Source organism: Procambarus clarkii, chromosome 51 (genome assembly GCF_040958095.1).
Source record: "Procambarus clarkii isolate CNS0578487 chromosome 51, FALCON_Pclarkii_2.0, whole genome shotgun sequence".
Taxonomy (NCBI): domain Eukaryota; kingdom Metazoa; phylum Arthropoda; class Malacostraca; order Decapoda; family Cambaridae; genus Procambarus; species Procambarus clarkii.
In genome coordinates, this window is record NC_091200.1 from 7492406 (window position 1) to 7520049 (window position 27644).

The 27644-nt window shown below is 45.5% G+C and overlaps 1 protein-coding gene across 1 annotated transcript in view; it reads left to right on the forward strand.

Annotated features, from left to right (window-relative positions):
• The first annotated feature begins 5820 nt into the window (after positions 1–5820).
• The window catches only part of LOC123774626 (uncharacterized), a 145805-nt gene continuing 123981 nt past the window's right edge, over positions 5821–27644 (forward strand). The window contains exon 1 of the mRNA XM_069303912.1: positions 5821–7488. Within this exon, the coding sequence (XP_069160013.1) occupies positions 7347–7488 (142 nt within the window). The 5' untranslated portion in view covers positions 5821–7346. The remainder of the gene's footprint in view (positions 7489–27644) is intronic.

Consider the following 27644-nt stretch of genomic DNA (forward strand, 5'->3'; position numbering starts at 1 on the left):
GGTGGTCGTGGCGGTGTTGTTGGAGACGGTGGTGGTCGTGGCGGTGTTGGTGAAGACGGTGGTGGTCGTGGCGGTGTTGGTGGAGACGGTGGTGGTCGTGGCGGTTTTGGTGGAGACGGTGGTGGTCGTGGCGGTGTTGGTGGAGACGGTGGTGGTCGTGGCGGTGTTGGTGGAGACGGTGGTGGTCGTGGCGGTGATGGTGGAGACATTGGTGGTCGTGGCGGTGTTGGTGGAGACAGTGGTGGTCGTGGCGGTGTTGGTGGAGACGGTGGTGGCCGTGGTGGTGTTGGTGGAGACGGTGGTGGTCGTGGCGGTGTTGGTGGAGACAGTGGTGGTCGTGGCGGTGTTGGTGGAGACAGTGGAGGTCGTGGCGGTGTTGGTGGAGACGGTGGTGGTCGTGGCAGTGTTGGTGGAGACGGTGGTGGTCATTACGGTGGTCGTGGCGACGGTGGTGGTCGTGGAGGTGTTGGTGGAGACGGTGGTGGTCGTGGCGGTGGTGGTGGAGACGGTGGTGGTCGTGGCGGTGGTGGTGGAGACGGTGGTGATGGAGACGGTGGTGGTCGTGGCGGTGGTGGTGGAAATGGTGGTGGTCGTGGCGGTGTTGGTGGAGATGGTGGTGGTCGTGGCGGTGTTGGTTGAGATGGTGGTGGTCGTGGCGGTGTTGGTGGAGACGGTGGTGGTCGTGGCGGTGATGGTGGAGACGGTGGTGGTCGTGGCGGTGTTGGTGGTGACAGTGGTGGTCGTGGCGGTGTTGGTGGTGGTCGTGGCGGTGTTGTTGGAGACGGTGGTCGTCGTGGCGGTGTTGGTGAAGACGGTGGTGGTCGTGGCGGTGTTGGTGGAGACGATGGTGGTCGTGGCGGTTTTGGTGGAGACGGTGGTGGTCGTGGCGGTGTTGGTGGAGACGGTGGTGGTCGTGGCGGTGTTGGTGGAGACGGTGGTGGTCGTGGCGGTGTTGGTGGAGACGGTGGTGGCCGTGGCGGTGTTGGTGGAGACAGTGGTGGTCGTGGCGGTGTTGGTGGAGACGGTGGTGGCCGTGGCGGTGTTGGTGGAGACGGTGGTGGTCGTGGCGGTGTTGGTGGAGACAGTGGAGGTCGTGGCGGTGTTGGTGGAGACGGTGGTGGTCATTACGGTGGTCGTGGCGGTGATGGTGGTGACGGTGGTGGTCGTGGAGGTGTTGGTGGAGACGGTGGTGGTCGTGGAGGTGTTGGTGGAGACGGTGGTGGTCGTGGAGGTGTTGGTGGAGACAGTGGTGGTCGTGGCGGTGTTGGTGGAGACGGTGGTGGTCGTGGTGGTGTTGGTGGAGACGGTGGTGGTCGGGGCGGTGTTGGTGGAGACGGTGGTGGTAGAGACGGTGGTGGTCGTGGCGGTGTTGGTGGAGACGGTGGTGGTCGTGGCGGTGTTGGTGGTGACGGTGGTGGTCGTGGCGGTGTCGGTGGAGACGGTGGTGGACGTGGCGGTGTTGGTGGTGACGGTGGTGGTCGTGGCGGTGGTGGTGGAGACGGTGGTGGCCGTAGTGATGTTGGTGGAGACGGTGGTGGTCGTGGCGGTGTTGGTGGAGACAGTGGTGGTCGTGGCGGTGTTGGTGGAGACGGTGGTGGCCGTGACGGTGTTGGTGGAGACGGTGGTGGTCGTGGCGGTGTTGGTGGAGACAGTGGAGGTCGTGGCGGTGTTGGTGGAGACGGTGGTGGTCGTGGCGGTGTTGGTGGAGACGGTGGTGGTCATTACGGTGGTCGTGGCGACGGTGGTGGTCGTGGAGGTGTTGGTGGAGACGGTGGTGGTCGTGGCGGTGGTCGTGGCGGTGGTGGTGGAGACGGTGGTGGTCGTGGCGGTGGTGGTGGAGACGGTGGTGATGGAGACGGTGGTGGTCGTGGCGGTGGTGGTGGAAATGGTGGTGGTCGTGGCGGTGTTGGTTGAGATGGTGGTGGTCGTGGCGGTGTTGGTGGAGACGGTGGTGGTCGTGGCGGTGATGGTGGAGACGGTGGTGGTCGTGGCGGTGTTGGTGGTGACGGTGGTGGTCGTGGCGGTGTTGGTGGTGGTCGTGGCGGTGTTGTTGGAGACGGTGGTGGTCGTGGCGATGTTGGTGGAGATGGTGGTGGTCGTGGCGGTGTTGGTTGAGATGGTGGTGGTCGTGGCGGTGTTGGTGGAGACGGTGGTGGTCGTGGCGGTGATGGTGGAGACGGTGGTGGTCGTGGCGGTGTTGGTGGTGACGGTGGTGGTCGTGGCGGTGTTGGTGGTGGTCGTGGCGGTGTTGTTGGAGACGGTGGTGGTAGTGGCGGTGTTGGTGAAGACGGTGGTGGTCGTGGCGGTGTTGAAGACGGTGGTGGTCGTGGCGGTGTTGGTGGAGACGGTGGTGGTCGTGGCGGTTTTGGTGGAGACGGTGGTGGTGGTCGTGGCGGTGTTGGTGGAGACGGTGGTGGTCGTGGCGGTGTTGGTGGAGACGGTTGTGGTCGTGGCGGTGTTGGTGGAGACGGTGGTGGCCGTGGCGGTGTTGGTGGAGACGGTGGTGGTCGTGGCGGTGTTGGTGGAGACAGTGGAGGTCGTGGCGGTGTTGGTGGAGACGGTGGTGGTCGTGGCGGTGTTGGTGGAGACGGTGGTGGTCGTGGCGGTGTTGGTGGTGACGGTGGTGGTCATTACGGTGGTCGTGGCGGTGATGGTGGTGACGGTGGTGGTCGTAGAGGTGTTGGTGGAGACGGTGGTGGTCGTGGAGGTGTTGGTGGTGGTCGTGGAGGCGTTGGTGGAGACGGTGGTGGTCGTGGAGGTGTTGGTGGTGACAGTGGTGGTCGTGGCGGTTTTGGTGGAGACGGTGGTGGTCGTGGTGGTGTTGGTGGAGACGGTGGTGGTCGTGGCGGTGTTGGTGGAGACGGTGGTGGTAGAGACGGTGGTGGTCGTGGCGGTGTTGGTGGAGACGGTGTTGGTGGAGACGGTGGTGGTCGTGGCGGTGTTGGTGGAGACGGTGGTGGTCATTACGGTGGTCGTGGCGGTGTTGGTGGAGACGGTGGTGGTCGTGGCGGTGTTGGTGGAGACGGTGGTGGTCGTGGCGGTGTTGGTGTGACGGTGGTGGTCGTGGCGGTGTTGGTGGTGGTCGTGGCGGTGTTGTTGGAGACGGTGGTGGTCGTGGCGGTGTTGGTGAAGACGGTGGTGGTCGTGGCGGTGTTGGTGGAGACGGTGGTGGTCGTGGCGGTTTTGGTGGAGACGGTGGTGGTCGTGGCGGTGTTGGTGGAGACGGTGGTGGTCGTGGCGGTGTTGGTGGAGACGGTGGTGGTCGTGGCGGTGATGGTGGAGACATTGGTGGTCGTGGCGGTGTTGGTGGAGACAGTGGTGGTCGTGGCGGTGTTGGTGGAGACGGTGGTGGCCGTGGTGGTGTTGGTGGAGACGGTGGTGGTCGTGGCGGTGTTGGTGGAGACAGTGGTGGTCGTGGCGGTGTTGGTGGAGACGGTGGTGGCCGTGGCGGTGTTGGTGGAGATGGTGGTGGTCGTGGCGGTGTTGGTGGAGACAGTGGAGGTCGTGGCGGTGTTGGTGGAGACGGTGGTGGTCGTGGCAGTGTTGGTGGAGACGGTGGTGGTCATTACGGTGGTCGTGGCGACGGTGGTGGTCGTGGAGGTGTTGGTGGAGACGGTGGTGGTCGTGGCGGTGGTGGTGGAGACGGTGGTGGTCGTGGCGGTGGTGGTGGAGACGGTGGTGATGGAGACGGTGGTGGTCGTGGCGGTGGTGGTGGAAATGGTGGTGGTCGTGGCGGTGTTGGTGGAGATGGTGGTGGTCGTGGCGGTGTTGGTTGAGATGGTGGTGGTCGTGGCGGTGTTGGTGGAGACGGTGGTGGTCGTGGCGGTGATGGTGGAGACGGTGGTGGTCGTGGCGGTGTTGGTGGTGACAGTGGTGGTCGTGGCGGTGTTGGTGGTGGTCGTGGCGGTGTTGTTGGAGACGGTGGTCGTCGTGGCGGTGTTGGTGAAGACGGTGGTGGTCGTGGCGGTGTTGGTGGAGACGATGGTGGTCGTGGCGGTTTTGGTGGAGACGGTGGTGGTCGTGGCGGTGTTGGTGGAGACGGTGGTGGTCGTGGCGGTGTTGGTGGAGACGGTGGTGGTCGTGGCGGTGTTGGTGGAGACGGTGGTGGCCGTGGCGGTGTTGGTGGAGACAGTGGTGGTCGTGGCGGTGTTGGTGGAGACGGTGGTGGCCGTGGCGGTGTTGGTGGAGACGGTGGTGGTCGTGGCGGTGTTGGTGGAGACAGTGGAGGTCGTGGCGGTGTTGGTGGAGACGGTGGTGGTCATTACGGTGGTCGTGGCGGTGATGGTGGTGACGGTGGTGGTCGTGGAGGTGTTGGTGGAGACGGTGGTGGTCGTGGAGGTGTTGGTGGAGACGGTGGTGGTCGTGGAGGTGTTGGTGGAGACAGTGGTGGTCGTGGCGGTGTTGGTGGAGACGGTGGTGGTCGTGGTGGTGTTGGTGGAGACGGTGGTGGTCGGGGCGGTGTTGGTGGAGACGGTGGTGGTAGAGACGGTGGTGGTCGTGGCGGTGTTGGTGGAGACGGTGGTGGTCGTGGCGGTGTTGGTGGTGACGGTGGTGGTCGTGGCGGTGTCGGTGGAGACGGTGGTGGACGTGGCGGTGTTGGTGGTGACGGTGGTGGTCGTGGCGGTGGTGGTGGAGACGGTGGTGGTCGTGGTGGTGTTGGTGGAGACGGTGGTGGTCGTGACGGTGTTGGTGGAGACGGTGGTGGTCGTGGAGGTGTTGGTGGAGACGGTGGTGGTCGTGGAGGTGTTGGTGGAGACGGTGGTGGTCGTGGAGGTGTTGGTGGAGACGGTGGTGGTCGTGGCGGTGTTGGTGGAGACGGTGGTGGTCGTGGCGGTGTTGGTGGTGACGGTGTTGGTGGAGACGGTGTTGGTGGAGACGGTGGTGGTCGTGGAGGTGTTGGTGGTGACGGTGGTGGTCGTAGAGGTGTTGGTGGAGACGGTGGTGGTCGTGGAGGTGTTCGTGGAGACGGTGGTGGTCGTGGCGGTGTTGGTGGAGACGGTGGTGGTCGTGGCGGTGGTGGTGGAGACGGTGGTGGTCGTGGCGGTGGTGGTGGAGACGGTGGTGGTCGTGGCGGTGTTGGTGGAGACGGTGGTGGTCGTGGCGGTGTTAGTGGAGACGGTGGTGGTCGTGGCGGTGATGGTGGAGACGGTGGTGGTCGTGGCGGTGTTGGTGGAGACGGTGGTGGTCGTGGCGGTGTTAGTGGAGACGGTGGTGGTCGTGGCGGTGTTGGTGGAGACGGTGGTGGTCGTGGCGGTGTTGGTGATGACGGTGGCGGTGTTGGTGGAGACGGTGGTGGTCGTGGCGGTGTTGGTGGAGACGGTGGCGGTGTTGGTGGAGACGGTGGTCGTGGCGGTGTTGGTGGAGACGGTGGTGGTCGTGGCGGTGTTGGTGGAGACGGTGGTGGTCGTGGTGGTGTTGGTGGAGACGGTGGTGGTCGTGGCGGTGTTGGTGGAGACGGTGGTGGTCGTGTCGGTGTTGGTGGAGACGGTGGTGGTCGTGGCGGTGTTGGTGATGACGGTGGCGGTGTTGGTGGAGACGGTGGTGGTCGTGGCGGTGTTGGTGGAGACGGTGGCGGTGTTGGAGACGGTGGTCGTGGCGGTGTTGGTGGTAGCGGCGCTGATGGTGACGGTGGTGACCTGGGCGGCGGCAGTGTTGGGGAAGAGGGAGGCATCTACCAGCTTGAGCAGTACACGTGTTGACAACCCACACACGGACGAGTATTTTCTTACATTTGTTCTAATCAAATGCGTTTCCGACTTTTACCTGTTTCCTAAGCTTAGTCCTTTAAGTACCGCCACTAATCGTGTTGCAAACATTTAAATTTGTCTTTGATCACGAGATATGGATGACAGGCCAGTAATACGGATTTTATTATTGGTTTAATCCTCATGTATCCAAATTTTGTCTGGAGAAATGTATCCTTTTGTCCAGACACATTCATTACCACAAACTGGTTCGCATAGACCTTCAGATTCTAACAGACAGAAATGTGTTAATATAAGAATTTATTATCTTGAAAAGTCCTTATTATTTTTTTTTAAATGCGGCTGATGTTATTTTGTTTATAGGCTGTTAGTCGTGAAATTATATTCGCTCCCGTCCTTGTCTTTCTCCTATTCTTGTAGTTGTATTCTTTATTCTTTATGGTGAAAATTCCTTCTGATCTCTCTTTCTTTCCCACTTCAACCACTTGGGCTGGACGGTAGAGTGTTGGTCTCGCTTCATGCAGGTCGGCGTTCAATCCCCGACCGTCCAATTGGTTGGGCACCATTCCCTACTTTTCCCCCATCCCAAATCCTTATCCTGACCCCTTGCAAGTGTTATATAGTCGTAATGGCTTGGCGCTTTCCCCCTGATAGTTAACTCTTCCTTTCCCATCTTGATTACATTACATTTGTTGGGACTGGAGTCTAATAACCATTTATCCACCCTCAGCTGTAATTCGTTAAGATATGCATTTAATTCCCTGTAGTCCTTTTCTGTTTTTTAAATTTCCATTTTTCCTCAACAGCTTAGCGTCATATGCAAACATTGACCTGTAGAAGCTCACTGCTCAGAGGTAACAATGAAAGGTCGTATACCTCCAACTCTTCATTTCTTTCTGGCTGTGACCCCTTTGTTTTCAGTCAATCAGTTACTCCCATACCCAGTTCCTGTTTTCTCAGTTTTTTCCTTCTGTTTCCATGATGTACGCCAGCTGTGGTGGTGCTTACATAACAGTGATGATGGGGGAGTGTGGTGTAGCTCCTCAGGCTCTGCTCACTAGCCTTCTTGTACCTGGTGCACTTTTTTTTTTAACTTTACTGACGTTCAAGTTCTTTACCTTATCAGGCCTTGAAGTTATAGATGGAGGTGGCTTCTACGACTTATTTCAGTACATTCCACATATTGCCCACCTTTACAGAGTACGAATATTTCCTCACATTTCTTTGGCGAAGATGGTAGCAGTGGTAGTGGTGGTGGGGGGGGGGGGGTGGTTGTGGTTGTGGGGGTGGTAGTGGTGGTGGCGGCGGGAGCGGTGATGGCTGTGGTGGTATAGTGGAGGTGGTGGTGTGGTGGCTCAAGCAGTGCTCGGGTTGGCGGGCGGCCGCACGGGGGGTGGAGATCCTCGGCCCGCCCACCGCGCCTCCCTCAGGTGCGCCGCTGCCTCCGCCCTCTTCCCACAACACCACCTTAACCACTAAATTTCTTCCCTTCCGCATATTTGGCTTCCCATAAAGTGTGCGAATTCAGTGTTTGTACCGCGTGGGAGCGTGCAGAGAATACAGGACTGTAGGCTTGAGGTAGAGCAGGAGGAAGGGTAATGCTGGGCGTGGAGGCGCCGTAGTGCGGTGGTCGGCCGCCAGATGGGGTCGGGTCCAGCTGGAGGTGAGAGAGTGAGTGGGACGGAGCAGCGACAGTCCCAGGCTGTGACCCCCAGTGACGAGGCGGCGCCTCTCCCCGCTCCACGCCGCACACGCACACCACACACGCCGACCTCCGCACACAGTAAGTACTCTACCTCTAACTTTCTGATCGGATGGGAAAGAGCCTTCCGAGGTGTGTCGGGGCGAGGGAGAAGGGCTGGTCATACGCGTGTTGGTGGGGGGTGGTAGAGGAGCAGCGGCTTGCCCCACGGCAGGTATAACTCGCTCCCACCGACACACCTCTCACACCTCACATTATTTCAGCCTCACTTCGCCTTCCTGTGCCAACAGTCACCCACCAGACTCACTCGGTACGTTGTAGTTCCCCGCGTGACTTTGGCCGCCGTCAGTAAGGCTCTTGGTCATTACATCCATCGTTCTGAAGGCACCTTTTGATAATTAAGAATTTTGACTGAAGTGCCATAATGTTTTGGGTGCCAGTGTTAGCCCTATGACACCTTTAGTGCCACCCTTCCCCTGGCCCGCCCTGCCTCCCACCCTCGACCCTAAACCGGTTTTGTTCTCCAGACCAGTTAACAGGTGATTCCACCGCAGAGACCGACCCCCACCGTCGGTACCTCCTATGCGTGCGGCCCACCTGCCCGCTCACCACCTGTATACAGTGTAAGGCCTCCACATTATTATGCCAGCCCTCACTGTGCATGCTCCACATACACTTCACTCTCCCACTAAACCTGCATGCCCTAAATATACTACCTGATACCTGGTTGATACCTGGCTTACCCTAATAACACTTGCCGCCTCTTCCTAGTGCCCTGCTACACTTGACAGACTACTTGTTCTAACTATTCGTAGCCTACCTGTCCCCTTACTATTCCTAGTCTACTTGTCCTAACTACTCTTAGCTTTCCTGTACTTACTACATTTAGTCTACCTCTCCTAACTACTCTTAGCCTACCTGTCCTAACTACTCTTAGCCTACCTGTCCTAATTACTCTTAGCCTACCTGTCCTAATTACTCTTAGCCTACCTGTCCTAATTACTCTTAGCCTACCTGTCCTAATTACTCTTAGCCTACCTGTCCTAATTACTCTTTGCCTACCTGTCCTAATTACTCTTAGCCTACCTGTCCTAATTACTCTTAGCCTACCTGTCCTAATTGCTCTTAGCCTACCTGTCCAAACTACTCATAGCCTGCCTGGCCTAATTACTCTTAATCTTCCTGTCCAAACTACTCTTAGCCTCTCTGTCATAACCAATCTTAGCCTATTTTTTTATTAACACATTTAGGTACATCTCCATTTATTCAGCTGCCCTAGACTACATGGTGTTTCAAGAGCTAAATGATCCCCCATCATACAAGATGGTCAGTCTTCTGATTAGTAATCTCTGTACTGGCAAACTTTGCATGCATTAAGAGGATAGCTCTTAGCCTACCTGTCCTAACCATTTTTAGGCTACCTGCCCTACCTACATCATTTAGCCTGCCTACCCTACCTACACCTAGTCTGCGTGCCCCACCTACATCATTTAGCCTGCCTGCCGTACCTACACTTAGTCTACTTATCCTCACTACTTTTAGCTTATCAGTCCTTCGTACACTTAGCTTGCCCTCGTATCCTTCCTACACTTGGCCTGCCTGTCTTGCCTACAATTTCATGTACTACCAACACAGCAGTAAATGATCCTTCTCTCAGTGATCGAATACGGGTCACTTAGTACAGCAGACTGTTGGCATCCGGATTTTCCAACATAAACCATGATTCCGATTTACATTATGATTGAATTATTGTCTAGTGCGGGTGTACAGAATAGTTATCAAAAGGTTGTTTATGGATGATTCCACTTTATATTAATATATTTATAATGGACCTCATACCCATCCTGTGGGAGATGGTGGTAAGAATTGTTTGTTAATGGGTTCAGGGACTCTGACCTACTGTTTGTTTGGCCAAGCAAGTTAGTGGTGTTGTACTAGTTATATTTAACAATATATGTACTACGTAACGTTAGTGACAGTCGTTTGTAATTTATTTTCTCATCGTTACATAGTGATGTAGGGTGTGAGGTAGTTTTGTTTACAATATATATTATAGTCTGAGCTACATTAGCAGGTAGTGCAAACTCCCAGCTATACACACTAGTCTTAAACAGTATTAACATAAGACTGAAGATGTTATTGAATGAGCAAAACGATCAGTGTACGAAACTCCGATATACGAAGTGATCATAATAGTCCTTGTTCGTACCCCAACCTCCCTTCCCTCAAGGCACTGCAGCCCACGCCCCCCCTACCCCCTTCCCTCTAGGCACTGCCCGCACCACTCAATAGGCCATGCCCTTCATTTGCCCCAGACCCAACCCCCCACAAGGCCCTGCCCGTACCCCTCCTTACTAGGCTCAGACTCCGCTTACCAAACCTACACGCAACTTCACCAACGTTTGCTAAGGTAAGGACCTAGGTTTCACGTGAGACTAAGAGGCAAGTCTCACTTCTGTTGACTACAATCCCACTCGAATTTCTTGTTTTCGAGGTGAGAGAAAGACTAATCTGACCTCATTACAACAATCGGTTGTTATTCACTGAGATCACTTTTATGGTAGACTTTGCAAGCTTTTCATCTTCTATCGAGAGTGATCTGTAGACTGTGATCTTACAGTCTTACGCCCGCCGCACGCGATTGTGGGGATATCGATGTCGCAGTCAACATTATGGGACAAAATATATGGTATTTCCTTTAATTTCACGTTATTAGAAGCTAAGAACACATTAGCTGGGATTGCACAACTTTAAATACAGTTATTTCGCCTTTAAGGACCCCTCTGTATTTGTTTTTTCTTTCCCTCCCTCTCTCTCTCTCTCTCTCTCTCTCTCTCTCTCTCTCTCTCTCTCTCTCTCTCTTTTTTTTTCTTTTTCTCTTTCTCTCTCTCTCTTTCTCTCTTTCTCTTTCTTTCTCTCTTTCTCCTTCTTTCTCTTTCTCTTTCTTTCTCTCTCTTTCTTTCTCTTTCTCTCTTTCTCCTTTCTCTTTCTCTTTCTTTCTCTCTTTCTCTCTTTTTCTTTCTCTCTTTCTCTCTTTCTCTCTTTCTCTTTCTTTCTCTATCTCTCTTTTTTTCTTTCTCTCTCTCTTTTTTCTTTCTTTCTTTCTCTCTTTCTTTCTCTCTCTTTTTCTCTTTCTCTCTCTTTCTTTCTCTTTCTCTCTCTTTCTTTCTCTTTCTCTCTTTCTTTCTCTTTCTCTCTCTCTTTCTCTCTCTCTTTCTCTCTCTCTCTTTCTCTCTCTTTCTCACTTTCTCTCACTTTCTCACTTTCTTTTGTTAACTAAGACTAGGGTTCATTAGGTTGTCAGTTGAAGTACATAATAAAACTCTAAGCAACAGCTGTTATTCTACCTCAGCTCATATAAAGCCTGCACATGAAAGACATTTATTTCATGAGATTATTATTTAAGACTAAGTAACTATTATCATAAGGAACAAGTATACATATATATATATATATATATATATATATATATATATATATATATATATATATATATATATATATATATATATATATATAGTATGTTTTTGCCGATATTTATTGACTTTTAACCTTTAACATGTATCATACAAGTAGAACTATAAACCAACAATATGCAGCGTTCTTCGGTAGCAATCGTACATTTCATTAAACTGTACCTTTCCAATACGCCTCCAAAAATTTCGGTTGACTCTTCTCTGCACACTCTCTAGGTGAGTACTCACCCTCTAGAATGTAACATTCACTCGTGCACAATTTTTTATATTAACACATTTAGGTACATGCCGCTACCCTAGACTATATGAAAGGGGTACATAGTATGTCATCTCCCCATCATGAGCACTCCAGGTGCAAACTCTGTGAGCAGGAACTGGGGGCATGATCTTGCACACTACCATACATCACCGAATGCCCAGATATCAGTCCATTCAGACCCATTGGCGTGAGGTACATGGAGCTTTGCAATTACTTTATTCACTCTCGTATTTTTGAAGATATCCTCATAATGCACCCTAAATTGCCAGTGCAGCCTACTGAACGTATGGCTCTGTATGACAAACCATCCTGCAAGATGGGGACGTTTAGTATCACTGTTACCTTATTCACGCTTGTGTTCATGAAGATATACTCCTAATGCGCCCGGAGTCTGCCAGTGCAGACTACTTATCACATGCCTCTGTATGACTAACCATTCTGTGTGATAGGGATTTTTAGCATCACGTAGCTAGGGATTTTTAGCATCACGTAGCTAGCTCTTTTGGCACACTGTATTCCCCTTCATATAGTCTAGGGCAGCTGCACAAATGAAGATGTACCTAAATGTCTTAATAAGAAAAAGTCATGCTAAGAAACCCCCATTACACACATTACGGTTAGTCATTCAGGGCCATGTGATCAGTAGTCTGCATTGGCAAACTTTGGGTGCATTATGAGGATATTCCCAAGAACACGAGATAATAAAATAATTGCACAGATCCAGGTATATCATACTGGCAGGTCTGAAGGCTCTAATGACTGGACATTCAATAATGCAGTGTGTGATATCATGACCCAGTTCCTGCTCGCAGAGTTTCCACTTGGAGTGTTCAATATTTGGAGATTCGGCACCTGTAGCCGCCGGAGTGTTCAATATTTGGAGATTCGGCACCTGTAGCCGCCTGCCACTGGTAACGGTAACCCAACCTCATCCTGGCAACCACTATCTGATGGACGTTTTGTGCTGCCTATATAGGTCGTTTGGGATCAAAACTGGTTATAAGCTTTTATATTGCACCATAGGCCTACTCTCCCTTCACACTCAAGGGATGTACGTACCATACTCTCGCCACTCTCCTCTCGACTCTTAAGAGGATGTACCGTACTGTTATTAAATATCAAACTGCATACGTAAAAGAGCAAGTTTAGTCAATCCTTGAAAAATCTTTGGAACTAGGTTAAAGCTAGCCAGAAGCCTACTTTGCAGTTGTCTCTGCGTTGCCCGGGGAATTACCGACATCATTCTCATCTCGTACACAGAACACATATGAAGTTGGGGGGGGGGGGTAGTTGGTGTCCATGAGCTCTAGATTGCAAAGTAACACGTAAGAAAGAGTTGTGATGCAGTACTCAATGACCTCACCTTTATTCCATGTCGTGTAACATTCCTCCACGTTTGCATTTTCTTAATTCCCTTTCACTAAAGCATATATCAACCTTCCTCACCCAACCTATCCTCTGAATTGACAGTATGGTTTAATACTAAGTGTTTAATACTTTATAATTGTAATAAGTAAATTTCCTTACTGTCATACATAGAACATAATTGCACTTATGGGGCTGTTACATTAACTCTCCATTTATTCTCCTCGTTTTCTGTTAAGACACTCAGAATTTTAGGATGAAGTTTTCAAGTTCAATTTGCTATACACAAGTTTTAAATATCAGGAATTTCTTTTTCAGTTTTATTAAACAATAAAGATTTTGTATAAAATTTGAAAATATTTTGAGTTACTTTACAATTTATTGATATATTTCAGTTATGTTTTATTAGTTTTATAAAACTGTAATATCTACATAGCTATAGGTTAAGTACTAATTGTAATTAAGAAGCAATAGAATGCTTATCTTCAAACACTAAGAAGGTTAGGTTAGGCTGTGGTATTCTATTCAGCTTTTCAAGTAAACTTAAATATTTACAATATATTTGACAGTACGGTTTAATACTAAGTGAAAATCAATACAATTCCTGACTGCCATGAATAGTACATAATTGCACTTGTGCTGTTACATTTACCTCCCCCATTTTTGGAGGACGGGCTGCCTCACCTTACTCCTCCTCCCGTTTATGTTTACGTCTTTCCTCCTTAAGTTTCCTTCTTTCCTTTAGCTTAGCTCCCTCTTATTATATTACCTCATTTTACAACACGCAATCCACCTTATTGGACAATCTCTGTGAGTCTAATGCCCTTAAAAGATATTTAAAAATTACATTTAAAACAAGTTTATTTTTAGTGCCAAATAACACTTTTCTAATCCCACATATAATTTTCTACACCACCTACAACTTCCTGCTTAACTGAAACACAAAAAATTCACCCTATCGGAAGGAATACATGATCGACTATAAAAAAATATATATTCTTATGATAGGCTACAGCAAAAAAACAAAAGTTTTTCAGACACGGGTTATACACGGCTAAGGTACAAGATCAGCCGCTGTGGTTATAAACGAATGAGGTACACAAGTCAGACTCAGTGGTTCATCATGAATAAGGTCCCCAAGTCAGTGATTCTACATGAATAAGATACAAGATCAGACCAGTGGTTAGACGCAGCTTATATAGCCTAGCCTCGCCTCGACGGTCAATGTGGTTGTTTTCGGTATCTTTGATTTATCCGAAATAATTGTTTTTATTTTGTACTCAAATTTTAATGCTTTGTGTGTGTGTGTGTGTGTGTGTGTGTGTACGGTAGCGAGAAGTTGGAAGACAAGATAATTATCCTAATCTTTAGCTTTCTTGAAACGAAACTTTTATTTTGTTACTACTTAAATTATTTTTATTATTATTATTATTATTATTATTATAGTTCATTACTGATAGGTATTATCATTATCATTATTATTATTATTATCTTTTATCAATAGTATACTTGATATAATATTATTGGTGGTGATTTTTATTACCGTTTCATCGTTATTTGTCAATATTTTAATAATTACTATTATTAGTGGTTGTAGTATTATCGTTTTAATGCTTTTAAAAATGCTTATAATTCTTATTATTAATTCTGAAATTATCATCATTGTTGGCGGCAATATTGAGGACATTTACCTGGTCTTCGGTACTGCCGTCATTATATTATTAGTCCAAATATTGGTACAAAAATTGGTACTTTATATTATTGGTACCTTATTTTTATCTTATTTTTTACAATGTACAAAGACCAGTAAGTTGCTCCAAAAGTTTTAGAGTATTATTAATAGGCTATGTTAGTGTAGTGAGTTTTATTTTTTGAGACTAATTTATCATCTGTATTTATTCATAAAGAGGTGTAGCAAGATTGTAATTATTTTCAATGTACTGTACTGTAGTATACAACGTTGAAAACATTTTCAAACGACTTTAACTTTAGTGTTCACATTATAGAGACTAGCCTAGTTCTAATTCATCTTGAAGACGGGAGCGTATCAATGTAAGGAGACCCCATATTAAAAAAATATTGATTAGACAAAGTGGTCTCATTTTGATATATTTTGTATTCCCTTGTATTTGTATAAAGACATATGCACTAGATTGTGTGACACATTATTATTATTATTAACATCTTTATTGACAAAATTAATTACAATTTTGCCTAATCTGAGAATTTTGATAGTCTTATTAAATTGAGGTTAATGCTAGTATTCACTGTCACGCAGGACAGAGGGTCATACATAAGACAATAGGTCTAAACTGTAGGCTGAAGCACATATATATCATGGTTACAATCAATGTTTTAATGTGTGAATATGTGACAACAACTTTCTATTGTGCACTGCCACACAAGGGCAGGGATGGGTTCATAAGTGATGCAGCTTAGAGTATAAAATAGAAATTGTTCTTCATTCTTTAAAATGGACAAGCAAATTTTGGGTAAATTGTTAGGATGTCGTCCAGAACACCTGAGTCAATAAAATAGTTACACAGTTGGTGGTACAATAGGCCAGGAGGTCTAAAGTCCTTTACGGTTTCACATTCATCAATATAGTGTTCTAGTGAGTGCATTAAAGGTTTATCACAGAGTTTACAATCTGAATATTCTGGTAGTGGCTCAGCCTCACTAACCTGCCAGATGTGTCTATAGCCAAGGCGAATTCGCGCAATTACTACATCACATTGCCTGGTCCGGTTACTGTGCTGACCATACAAATACCTATTATTACAGAACTTGTCATAACTTTTAATACTGCAGCTTTCAGGTCTCTGTGCATTTCTTAGTTCTTCTAAATCTGAATTAATTTCTTTAATTTGTATGTTTCTAATAACTGCATTAGATAGTCCAAAGTCATAATCAATGTTTTCTTTCCTGCAAGCCTCATTGGCCAATTGATCTACAAAGTCATGTTTTTCAACTCCAACATGGGATGGGATCCACACAAATTTTATACAAGAATTATTATCATTGGCAAAAATTACATTCCATTTAATATTACAAGCTACTTCCGACATACATTGTGATGGGTTATTTAAGGACTGCAGAGCACTTTTAGAGTCACAGAAAATAACTCCACCACCATTGAGCTTAAGGTATTCAGTGGCTAGATAAATACCCAATAGCTCGGTCTGTGTCGTGCTTGCCCAGTTGTTCAATCTCTGTGTACTAGTCATGATCATTTCATTCCCTTTATACACTGCACATGCACAACCTGTTCTACCAGTGCCTAACTGCACAGAGCCATCAGTAAAGGCATAGGATTCAGTCGGTTTGAGAATTTGAAGATGACTGTCAATAGCTTCTAATGTTATACATCTCAAAATGTCAGTGTTATACATTTGTTTTACACTGATGGGAGTATAATGCAGAGAGACCTCCACATCTTTCCAAGGGGGAATATAGAGAACAGTTTTATCAGGGTTAAGAGATACATTCAGTTTCTGAAGATTATAGGCACAACAACTGAGCCACACACTGTAGGGAGCTTTTTGCGGCGGATTGAGGGAACAGTCAGAATTGTTTAGAATGGATCTCAATTTAATTTGAATAGAGCTGGGGGGACCATTATTTTTCAAAGTTTTGGCGCAAAACATAGTACTAAGTAGAACTATTCTTTCGTAAATGGAAGGTAAGTTTAGTTCCTTTCTCATGTTAACAATTCTGACAGTTCTAGGACAACCCAGGATGATGCGCATGGCATCATTCTGTACTACATCTAGGCCTTGTAATTGTTTAGGAGAAAAATTAAGAAGATGCAAGGCATAATAATCAACAACAGATCGTATAAAGGCAATATAAAAACTACGAGCATATTTTATGTTAATGCCAAATCCTTTGCCAACAAGAGTTCTGAGAGGTTTAAGACGCTCAACAAGTTTTTTACGCAGGTTGCTGATGAGATTTGTATCATTAACCTCGACTCCAAGATATTTATAAGACTCACAAGTCTCCACGGGCACTCCATTAATAGTATAGTTAGCATGGAGAGAATGGGGAATAAGAACCCTTGTTTTATCAACAGAGATTATGAGGCCACATTCTACTACTTTCTTGGAGAATGCATCAAGTAACATTTGTAGCCTTGGTTTACTGTGTGCCATAATACAAATATCATCAGCATAACATATAACTGTTTCCGTAGGTTGTACAGGTATGTCATGGATAAGTTTGTGCATAAGTATATTGAAGAGCATAGGGCTTAGGACACCACCTTGAGGTGTGCCTAGTTCGAATGCATCTGTTCTTGTACTTTTAACTCCTTTAAATAGGACACTAGCACGCCTGTTGGATAGGTAGCTCTTTATCCAACTCAGAAGATTACCTTTGATTCCAAATTCAGCAAGTTGCTCTAATATTATTTCGCCATTCGCTACATCGAAAGCTGACTTTAGGTCAATAAAGGCTGCCTGTGTCCCATCCTGGGAGTTTACAAAATATTCAGCAAAGCATGTTTGTGTGCTACACTTGGGCATGAACCCATATAGGTTTGGGGCCAGTTTTTCTTTGACCTGAAACATGACTCGATTGAGAACAATTCTCTCCAAGACTTTACACATGCAAGATGTAAGGGAAATGGGTCTGAATTTTTGAGAGTTAGGTTTAGGAATTGGTATTATGAGACTTTGTGTCCAATTCTTTGGCAAGATACCTTGTGAGAGACTCATTTGATAGAGGTCAAGCAGAGGGTGGCTAGGGACATCATTCAGTAAGCTCAAGATGTTATAAGTTATACCATCCTCACCAGGGGCAGTTTGCCTAGGTTTTCCTAATGCTGATGTTAATTCAAAGGGGGTTATAGGAAACTGATCCGTTAAATCTGGTGAGGAGCGTGCTATTTCAATATTAAAGTTTCTGTTAATGTTGGTATGTCTTAAATGCTGCTGTATATCTGGGGGTAAGGAAGAAATTTGTGAGACACTAGACCATTGAGCTAGGAGCATGTCAGCATATTCTGCAGGAGTATGATGAAGCTGAACTGGGGCTGAAGGTTTGGTAATGTTTTTAATTTTGTTCCACATTTCTGATAATGTTGTAGTTCTATTGATACCTTGTAGGAATTGTTCCCAATATGTGTTCTTAACCTGACCCTTAAGCTCGCGAAAATCTCTGTTGGCATTAAGGAATGCGAGTAAATTGTCAGCTGTTTTGTCTCGTTTATAAGAGTCAGCAAGCTGAAGCACTTTAGCTCGCTCTGCAATAATAATAGGATCCTCTGTCCATGAGGAAGAACGAGTGTTCTTTTTTTTCCTTGATTTAACCCAGGTATCATAATAACTGGTAATGATACTGACAAGATCATTGTAAAAGTGGTCCACTGATACAGGTGTATACCCAGTGTACCACTTATGTACATAAGCCTTAAAGTGCTGTTTAAGATTGTCTGGAATGTTAATTTTAACTCTAGGATGAGGATTGGACTTAATATCCGCCACATTGTATTCACAATATATTGCAAAATGATCACTTACTAGTTCTGGGATGAGCTTAACGTTGACGTTGCTATCTACTAGGCTGTATCCAATCACATAATCCAGTCTACCCCCCAATAAATGGGTCTGTTTATCAGTATCATACACAGTAATATTATGATCATTAAGGTATTTCAAGAAGACCCTTCCATTATTGTTACACTGAACGTCACCAAGAGCAGTGTGACGAGCATTAAAGTCACCCATACATAACATAGCTGTGTTACCTGTAGGTTTCGGTAGCAGGTCTGCTTTAAGTACATTACATCGTCCATATATGTTATACAGTAGGAAATGGCTATTTGCAGTTTGCAATTTGAATTTTTGATAATGTATACTATCACTCCTATGATTTTTAATTAGTTTACAGATTAATCCACTCTTAATATACGTTAGTAAACCAGTTCCAATACTGTTGTTGTATGCTATATACCCAGGTATCCTGGGTGGGACCTTCTTGATAGTTGTGGACGTATATGGTTCCTGTAAACAGATCACATCTACGTCTCTCATTTTAGCATACAAGATTACGTCATTTATCCGAAGATAAACACTTCGAATATTCCAAGAAAGAAACTTAATTGTTTTTGTTTGATGAGCCATGGTTAAGTGTCAAGGGAATTAAGGTAACGTTTAAGTTCGTAAAACACTTGGAGAACATAAGTAATTTTGTTCCGTGTGTCCTGAGTACTTTTGTTTAGGAGGCGGTTAACCTGAGTAGGAGTTGGTGTTCTCTTAAAGTCTTTATTTTTAAGCAAATCAAGGGTGTCTTGACGATCTAGTTGGGGTGCCAGTGAGGGATCAATGACTACTCTAACACCATTCCCCACGGGGATTTGACACTCACGTTCCGTAGAGACAGGTGAAGTAGCCTCAGCAGCTGCAGCATTACCACTCGCATCACTACTGGTGCTGGGAGAATTTACTTGATCACTATCGCTAGCATGATTCACTTCACTATCACCGGGCAGATTCATCACTAATGTTTGTATTTTAGCTTCCAATTCCATAATTTTACTTTTTAACCAGTTAATTTCTTCTGTATCTTTGCTTGTTTGCCTTAGCCCATCGAGGGTTGGAAACTGCTTACTAGAGGTGACATTAGGAGCTTCCAGCTGGGTGCCTCCTGCAGCTGGACCAGACGCCTCCGGCGTCCTGCTCATGGTAGAGAGGGCGGGGCGTCGAGGGCAGTCAGGATGCCAAACATCTACACCTTGACGCTTACACCTGGGACACTTCCGGACCCGGACCGGACCACTTCGGGTTACCGTTACCTGTGGCAGGTGGCTACAGGTGACGAATCCCACAATCCTGAGCACTCCAGGTGCAAACTCTGTGAGCAGGAACTGGGTTATGATCTCTCACATTATATTATTTAATTACACCCTTCAGACCTGCCCGTATGCGGTACCTGGAGCTTTTCTATTACTATTAATTCTCGTGTTCTTTAGGATATCCTCGTAATGCACCCAAAGTTTACTCGTGCTGATCCTGATCACATAGCCCTGTATGACAAACTATCTTGTGAGATGAGGGAGTTTTTACATTACTATTGACTCGCTATGTAACTATTCATAGTCTATGGTCTATGTACATAAATATGATAAAAAATATGCAACGTAAAAATAATATTTTAATCGAAGATAATGTAATTGGTCAAAATCCCATCATGTACAGTATATAGAGGAACCGAGATTTGGTTGACTAATTCACTAAATCTTTCCCATCTAAAACAATAAGTTGTCTAACTACTGTCTTTAACAGATATCCATTAATTTGCAAATACGGTCCTTAATTCATACAAATAATTGGAATTTTATCAGATATTTATAAATTAGCTGCTCACACTTGCATAATCGTTGGTTTTATACTTTTTCCTTAATGAACATTATATGGTGTCCACCCATTCGTCATTCCAAGGCTAAGTTTTATAAATCAGTAGTAATAACATTAAATGATTATCTACTCATGAAACTAAAAAGTATAGTACCAAGTAAATTTGTGTAAGTTGGTCTCGCCACCAAATTGCGAAACCTAGCCTAAAAAACTCTTATTTTTTTCTTAGCCTAAATTTTGTTATGCGTATCACTAACTGTAGCATCCAACCCACCTCCTGTGTCAATGCTATTAACATCCTGTTACGAAGTGCCCAGGCCGAAATAATCCCCACAGCTTTTGGTGACAGACTGAGGCTTCAAGAAGACCTAGACAAGCTGAAGGAATGGTCGAACAAATGGTTGTTAGAGTTTAACCCAACCAAATGTAATGTAATGAAGATAGGTGTAGGGAGCAGGAGGCCAGATACAAGGTATCATCTGGGAGAGGAAATTCTTCAGGAGTCAGAGAAGGAAAAAGACTTGGGGGTTGATATCACGCCAGACCTGTCTCCTGCAGCACATATCAAGCGGATAACATCAGCGGCATATGCCAGGCTGGCCAACATACGAACGGCATTCAGAAACTTGTGTAAAGAATCATTCAGAACTTTGTATACCACATATGTCAGGCCAATCCTGGAGTATGCAGCCCCAGCATGGAGTCCATATCTAGTCAAGGATAAGACTAAACTGGAAAAGGTTCAAAGGTTTGCCACCAGACTAGTACCCGAGCTGAGAGGTATGAGCTACGAGGAGAGACTACGGGAATTAAACCTCACTTCGCTGGAAGACAGAAGAGTTAGGGGGGACATGATCACCACATTCAAGATTCTGAAGGGGATTGATAGGGTAGATAAAGACAGTCTATTTAACACAAGGGGAACACGCACAAGGGGACACAGGTGGAAACTGAGTGCCCAAATGAGCCACAGAGATATTAGAAAGAACTTTTTTAGTGTCAGAGTGGTTGACAAATGGAATGCATTAGGAAGTGATGTGGTGGAGGCTGACTCCATACACAGTTTCAAGTGTAGATATGACAGAGCCCGATAGGCTCATGAATCTGTACACCTGTTGATTGACGGTTGAGAGGCGGGACCAAAGAGCCAGAGCTCAACCCCCGCAAACACAACTAGGTGAGTACAACTAGGTGAGTACACACTTCTCTCATTTACTGGATTTCTCTTCCCGAGCATTATGCAAGTCTCACTCGCAAGGTTACGGAACACTTGAGTGTACTGGCGACCTACTTAACATTTATTTTACACATGGTCTTATCTGAGCCTGGGAGATGCCCAAAAGATCTCTCACAACAGTGAAAATCAGTACTGCCTTTTTAGATTATGATCGGAATGTGGCCTAAACCTACCTGAATCCCCCCCACACAGAGATGACTTCTTTGATCACATTTCGCCAGGTTGTTCCAACAAGTGATAACGAACTTTCAGTCTTTAGGAACAATTAGTAGTATCCAACGGCAGATTTAAAAAAAAAACACGCACAGCAAGGCTCCGTTTTATCAGGTACTCAAGTGTTATTAAGTAGTGGGTGACAGGCAGCAAGGTAGTCAGTTATTAAGGTGTCAGGAATTGTGGAACCAGGCGTACCTTTATTGGCCTTCCGTCACCCGCCCTTGAGAACCCCCCTGACCATACTTCGTGAGCCCATGTGGACCTCTGATCATACATGGTGAGCCCTTGTGCACCTTTGACCATTTCTCGTGAGCGCTTATGGACCCCTAATCATTCCTTTTAAGCGCTTGTTGATCCCTGATCTTACCCCGTGAGCGCTTGTGGACTGCCGATCATACCTCATGAGCCAATGACCACTCATTTCCTTACTTCTTGAACCCTTGGGGACCCCATGACCTTACATGGTGAATCCCCGTGTACCTTTGGAAACCCATACCCATATTTCGTAATTGCTTGGGGAGCCCTAACCATAGTTCGTGAGCTCTTTGGAACTTCGACCTTATACCGTGAGCCCTTGAGGGTCTCCCGGCCTTGCCTCGTAAGCTCATGGGAACCCATGGCCTTTGTGAGACCCTGGTGATCCTTGACCTTGGCTTTGGAAACCCCGACCTCTCCTAATGAACTTTACGGGCCCCTGCTTGATTTAACCTCTTCGGTCAGTGGATATTCTTGAGAGCCCATAGGGGGACTCTGTAAACGGAGTCCTGCATGGGCCTAACCGCTCCTCTCGTGGCCCTTGAGTAGGAAAGGACTAGTTTCCTCCTAATATTAATTCGCCTGTGCTTTTTGTGATTGCAGGTATCGTCTAAAGCTAAAATTGGCTACCTCAGAAAGAGTGCGCTCAGAGGTAAGTTTTTCTTATATAAGCACAATAAGAGTGCGACGTTTAGAACAGAGCCTCATACTATCATGAAGTTACGTTTATTTTGTAAAATTTTCTTGAAATGTGTTAACAAATTGGTGCATGTCGTAACCTGTTTTTCGTGTGGTTGTGTGTGATTCTACACCTGTTCACACCTTCATAGTCATGTACCTGTGTGCAGCCACAATCCCCTTGTCCAACCCCCACGTCCTTGTAGTTTACCTGTGCATAGCCACAACCCTCCACACCTTCCCAATCCGTCCCCCTTCATTGTTGTTCCTGTGTTCAGCCACAGCTATCCACGCCTGACCATATCTGTGACCACCCCTTTCGTTGGGCACCTTTACTACGCCCGTGAGCGTACGCCCATTCCTGTCCTCAGTGTTGCACATTAATGTGTGGGACAACTTCAGTGTCACTACCGAGGCTCAGTTTATTGTGTTTCTTCTATTGGTGTTATTTTGGTTATAAATCAAGCAGCTTGGTAACACAGTATCACAACTCATGGTTTGTATTTTGTCTCTGATTCACATTTATTGCAGTATTTCTGCAGTTTGTAGTAGTGTCTACCTGTCTTGTCAAGTCAGTGTGTTAGCATATTGTTTTGTAGCAGTGTCCAGTCGTTTGTGGCAGTGCTTCCTGTCTTTTAGTGACTGATTCTTTCTATTGTGACAGTGAACTAGACGCCGAAGCCTCATCTTAGTGTATCGAAATTGTAGGAACTGCATAACCCTTTTTCCTGCAAACTAATGAAAACAACGTAGCCTACTGCAGTAATATAGGTTTTTCAATACCGCATGACGTTTTGACTAGAGCGGCGCTGTGGATGTCATCTGCAGGGAACATTGGCTGGGGTTCCAACGGCAGGTAATGATAAAAGGACGAAAGTCTTAATATGCCACTGTGTCCCCATGTGTGTGTGTAAAAATGGATTTGATACAGCCAATTTCGCGGTGTGTACAGTCTTACACACACACAAACACACACACACACACACACACAAATGGGAAACTCAGACATTTCTTTTAAGAAATTTGACTGGAAAGACTTGCTGTTAGGACATGAAGTAAATGAGATGTATATCAAGTTTTGTGATATATATGATAAAGACACAACAAAATTTATTCGAAAGCAGAGATGCAGAACTAGGAAACAGGATTGGTTCAACATAAATTGCGAGAAGGTCAGAGACCAAAAGACACAAAATTGGAATCGATATAGGAAGAGGCCAAACCCCCAAACATACCAGCGATACAAAGATACGAGAAACAACTACACGGCAGTGAGGAGAGAGGCAGAAAGAAATTTTGAAAAAGGGACTGCGGAAAAATGTAAAACAGAACCAGGTCTATTCTATAAATTCATAAACAACAAATTGCAGGTAAAGGATAATATTCAGAGGTTGAAAATGGGAAATAGATTCACGGAAAATGAAAAGAAATGTGTGGAACATTAAACGAAAAGTTCTAAAGTGTGTTTGTACAAAATGAGATCTTCAGGGAACCAGATACAATAAGAATTTCAGAGTACAATATAGAACACACAGAGGTGTCTAGAGACGAAGTGGAAAGAATGCTCAAGGAGCTAAGTAAGAACAAAGCAGTTGGCCCAGATGTAGTTTCACCATGGGTTCTGAGAATGTGCACCTGAGCTCAGCATACCACTTCAGCTGATTTTTCAGACTTCCCTGTGTACAGGAGTCGTAGCAGATGTGTGAAAAAGGCTAACATAGTTCCTGTCTACAAAAGTGGAAAGAAGGAAGAGGTCTATAATTAATTTAAGACTCACAGGTCTTAATTATAGACCTGTATCATTGACAAGTGTAATAGTCAAAATATTGGAAAAAATAATTAAAACTAAATGGGTAGAACACTTGGAGGAAAACGATATAATATCAGACACAGTATGGTTTTCGATCTGGAAGATCCTGTGTAACGAACTTACTCAGTTTTTATGATCGAGCCACAGAGATTTTACAGGAAAGAGATGGTTGGGTTGACTGCATCTATCTGGACCTAAAAAAGGCTTTCGACAGAGTTCCCCATAAAAGGTTGTTCTGGAAACTGGAACATATTGGAGGAGTGACAGGTAAGCTATTAACATCAATGAAAAATTTTCCGATAGAAAAATGAGGGCAGTAATAAGAGGAAGTGTATCGGACTGGAGAAATGTCACAAGCGGAGTACCACAGGGCTCAGTTCTTGCACCAGTGATGTTTATTGTCTACATAAATGATCTACCCGTTGGTATACAGAATTATATGAACATGTTTGCTGATGCTAAGATAATAGGAAGGATAAGAAACTTAGATGATTGGCATGCCCTTCAAGACGACCTGGACAAAATAAGTATATGGAGCACCACTTGGCAAATGGAATTTAATGTTAATAAATGCCATGTTATGGAATGTGGAATAGGAGAACATAGACCCCACACAACCTATATATTATGTGAGAAATCTTTAAAGAATTCTGGTAAAGAAAGAGATCTAGGGGTGGTTCTAGATAGAAAACTATCACCTGAGGACCATATAAAGAATATTGTGCGAGGAGCCTATGCCACGCTTTCTAACTTTAGAATTGCTTTTAAATACATGGATGGCGATATACTGAAGAAATTGTTCACGACTTTTGTTAGACCAAAGCTAGAATATGCAGCTGTTGTGTGGTGCCCATATCTTAAGAAGCACATCAACAAACTGGAAAAGGTGCAAAGACATGCTACTAAGTGGCTCCCAGAACGGAAGGGCAAGAGCTACGAGAAGAGGTTAGAGGCATTAAATATGCCAAAACTAGAAGACAGAAGAAAAAGAGGTGATATGATCACTACATACAAAATAGTAACAGGAATTGATAAAATCGATAGGGAAAATTTCCTGAGACCTGGAACTTTAAGAACAAGAGGTCATAGATTTAAACTAGCTAAACACAGATGCCGAAGAAATATAAGAAAATTCACTTTCGCAAACAGAGTGGTAGACGGTTGGAACAAGTTAGGTGAGAAGGTGGTGGAGGCCAAGACCGTCAGTAGTTTCAAAGGGTTATATGACAAAGAGTGCTGGGAAGACGGGACACCACGAGCGTAGCTCTCATCCTGTAACTACACTTAGGTAATTACACACACACACAAATATATATATATATATATATATATATATATATATATATATATATATATATATATATATATATATATGTCATGTTCTACATTCATATATGTACCGTTGATCGTTTCTACACCTCAAAGTTTATCCTGCATATTAATCACACCTCACACGAAGAATGCGTTACCCTGGAAACACAAACTGTAAGTGTCTCTATTTTCTGCTTGTTACGACTTGTAATAAAGTTTTTACATCTTGGCTTAACGTATTTATGACGTATTAGAACGTTGTTACAACTTGCTATATTGGTTTTTATAACTGGTTAGGTGTTAAAACTTGTTCGAACGTTGTACCAACGTCGTAGTTTCGGTGTGTGTCTGGTGGGTATATACTCCGCCATTCAGACATTTCTTCCCTGTCACTCAAGTATATTTCAATAACTTCACTACATTTCAAGCTGCAATGCAATTATCATCATGTGTCGTCTAGGTTTCCATTCAATTCAAATTAATCCAATGACTAAGCTTTCAAAATAAAATTCAGACGTTGTATTAGCTGATAAAATTCTTGAAATTTCATCAGTTTCGCATGTATTAAATAGCCGTTCATGTTGAACCTAAATGAAAGTGTTAGAGAATTGATCTCTCCCAAACAAGTGTTTGAGAGCGATCGTGTAATAATTGTTCTGCTCAGCAGGGACGAAGTGCAGCCTAGCTGACGCGGAGCCTAGGTATTATTACCTTGAGAAGATTTCTTGTTTTATCTTTATTTTTTTTTAAGCAGCGACACGTGAATAAAGGTTTCCCTTAGGTGCTTATGGAACTTTGTTTAATAATAACAATAATGAAAAATGACCACTACAATAATGTAGTGGGCGTGAACCCACTCTTTGACTTTGGGCGTGAACCCTTTAAGGGTTCACGCCAAAAGGCGTGATTCTGGGACCTTCCGGCCCAGTCGTTGCAATGGCCGGGCGGCGCTAGTTTCTTTGCCTTGCGGCACATTTCATGTGTAACCTTGCGCCTATTTTCCTCATGCTGTGCCTTGCGGCGTTTTGGGAAAATTCGAGTATACCTTGAATATATGCAGCATTTGACCATTCCCCAGCATGCCAGCCAGCCACAACAGTCGACTAACACCCAGGTTCCTAATCACTGCTAGGTTATCAGTGTCAATGGATGTAAGGAGACTTGCCCATACGTCCCGCCCTGCTTGTATGGAGGTCAGACTACTTGGTGTACGACGGAAGATAATTCTCCCTGCTTTCTTAGCTCTACATCTTGGTCTCACTATCTCCTTTCCACCCTCTGTCCCTCCTTTACATGCTCCTCCCTCCCTCCCACTCTCTGGCCTCGCTCCCCTGTCAATATGACTACGTCTGTGATAGAAAACAAAATCCTCTCCTACTCACCCCTCACACATTCTCAATATCCCTCTCACCCACCGTCCCACCCACCTTGTGACCATACTTCACCCAATTCCTCCCTCCCTCATTCCTTACCTCTCCCGCTGTCACCTATGTTGTAGGTTAAGTTCTATATATTGTGGTTAAAAAAGTTCCCCAGTTGGTCAAATTCAGCAATACAAAACTGAACTTTCTGGTGACCCATCACAACATATTGGCACATTCGACCAAATAGTTACTATAAGTATTATCATTTTATGAGGATGGGCAGAATTATAGTGTGTGCAAGATTTTAACTTTGTAAAATACACTCATGTCTACTTGTGTGCGTGGACGTCTAGGTGTATGGCACATAGACATGTACATTAGGTTTGCGCCTCACTAAATGTGCCGCGTTGTTTTGAATTTTGGCTGTAGCCTTGACTCCCAAATGAGGCGTCGTTCTTACAGATCTGATTTTGGAGTTGTATTGCGTTATACATTGCATAACATGTAGTTTGCTAATGCACTTGGCTGCAACTTTTTCAACGTCATGTGAAGAATTTTTTTTCATAAAGTTCCACTCCTTATGTGGCAATTGATGTGTTTTATGTCAAGAAACACAAGTGTTGTGTTTGTCAAGGTTTTTCTTGTCTAGTCTCAAGACAAGACCTCCGTGAAATTTAGTACCTCCTTGAAATAGCCATTATTATTATTATTATTATTAGTAGTAGTAGTAGTAGTAAGTAATGGTAATGTCTACTCACACATAATAAAATAGGATAAAAACCCACACACACTTGTGTATTTGCGAGATTTATGTAAACAAGTTACAACAAGTCTTTCGCACTCTCCTGAGTACTTTGTCAAGGTCTGAGTGTGTTGTTAGGACGACTTGCTTCTCAACGTCTAATGAG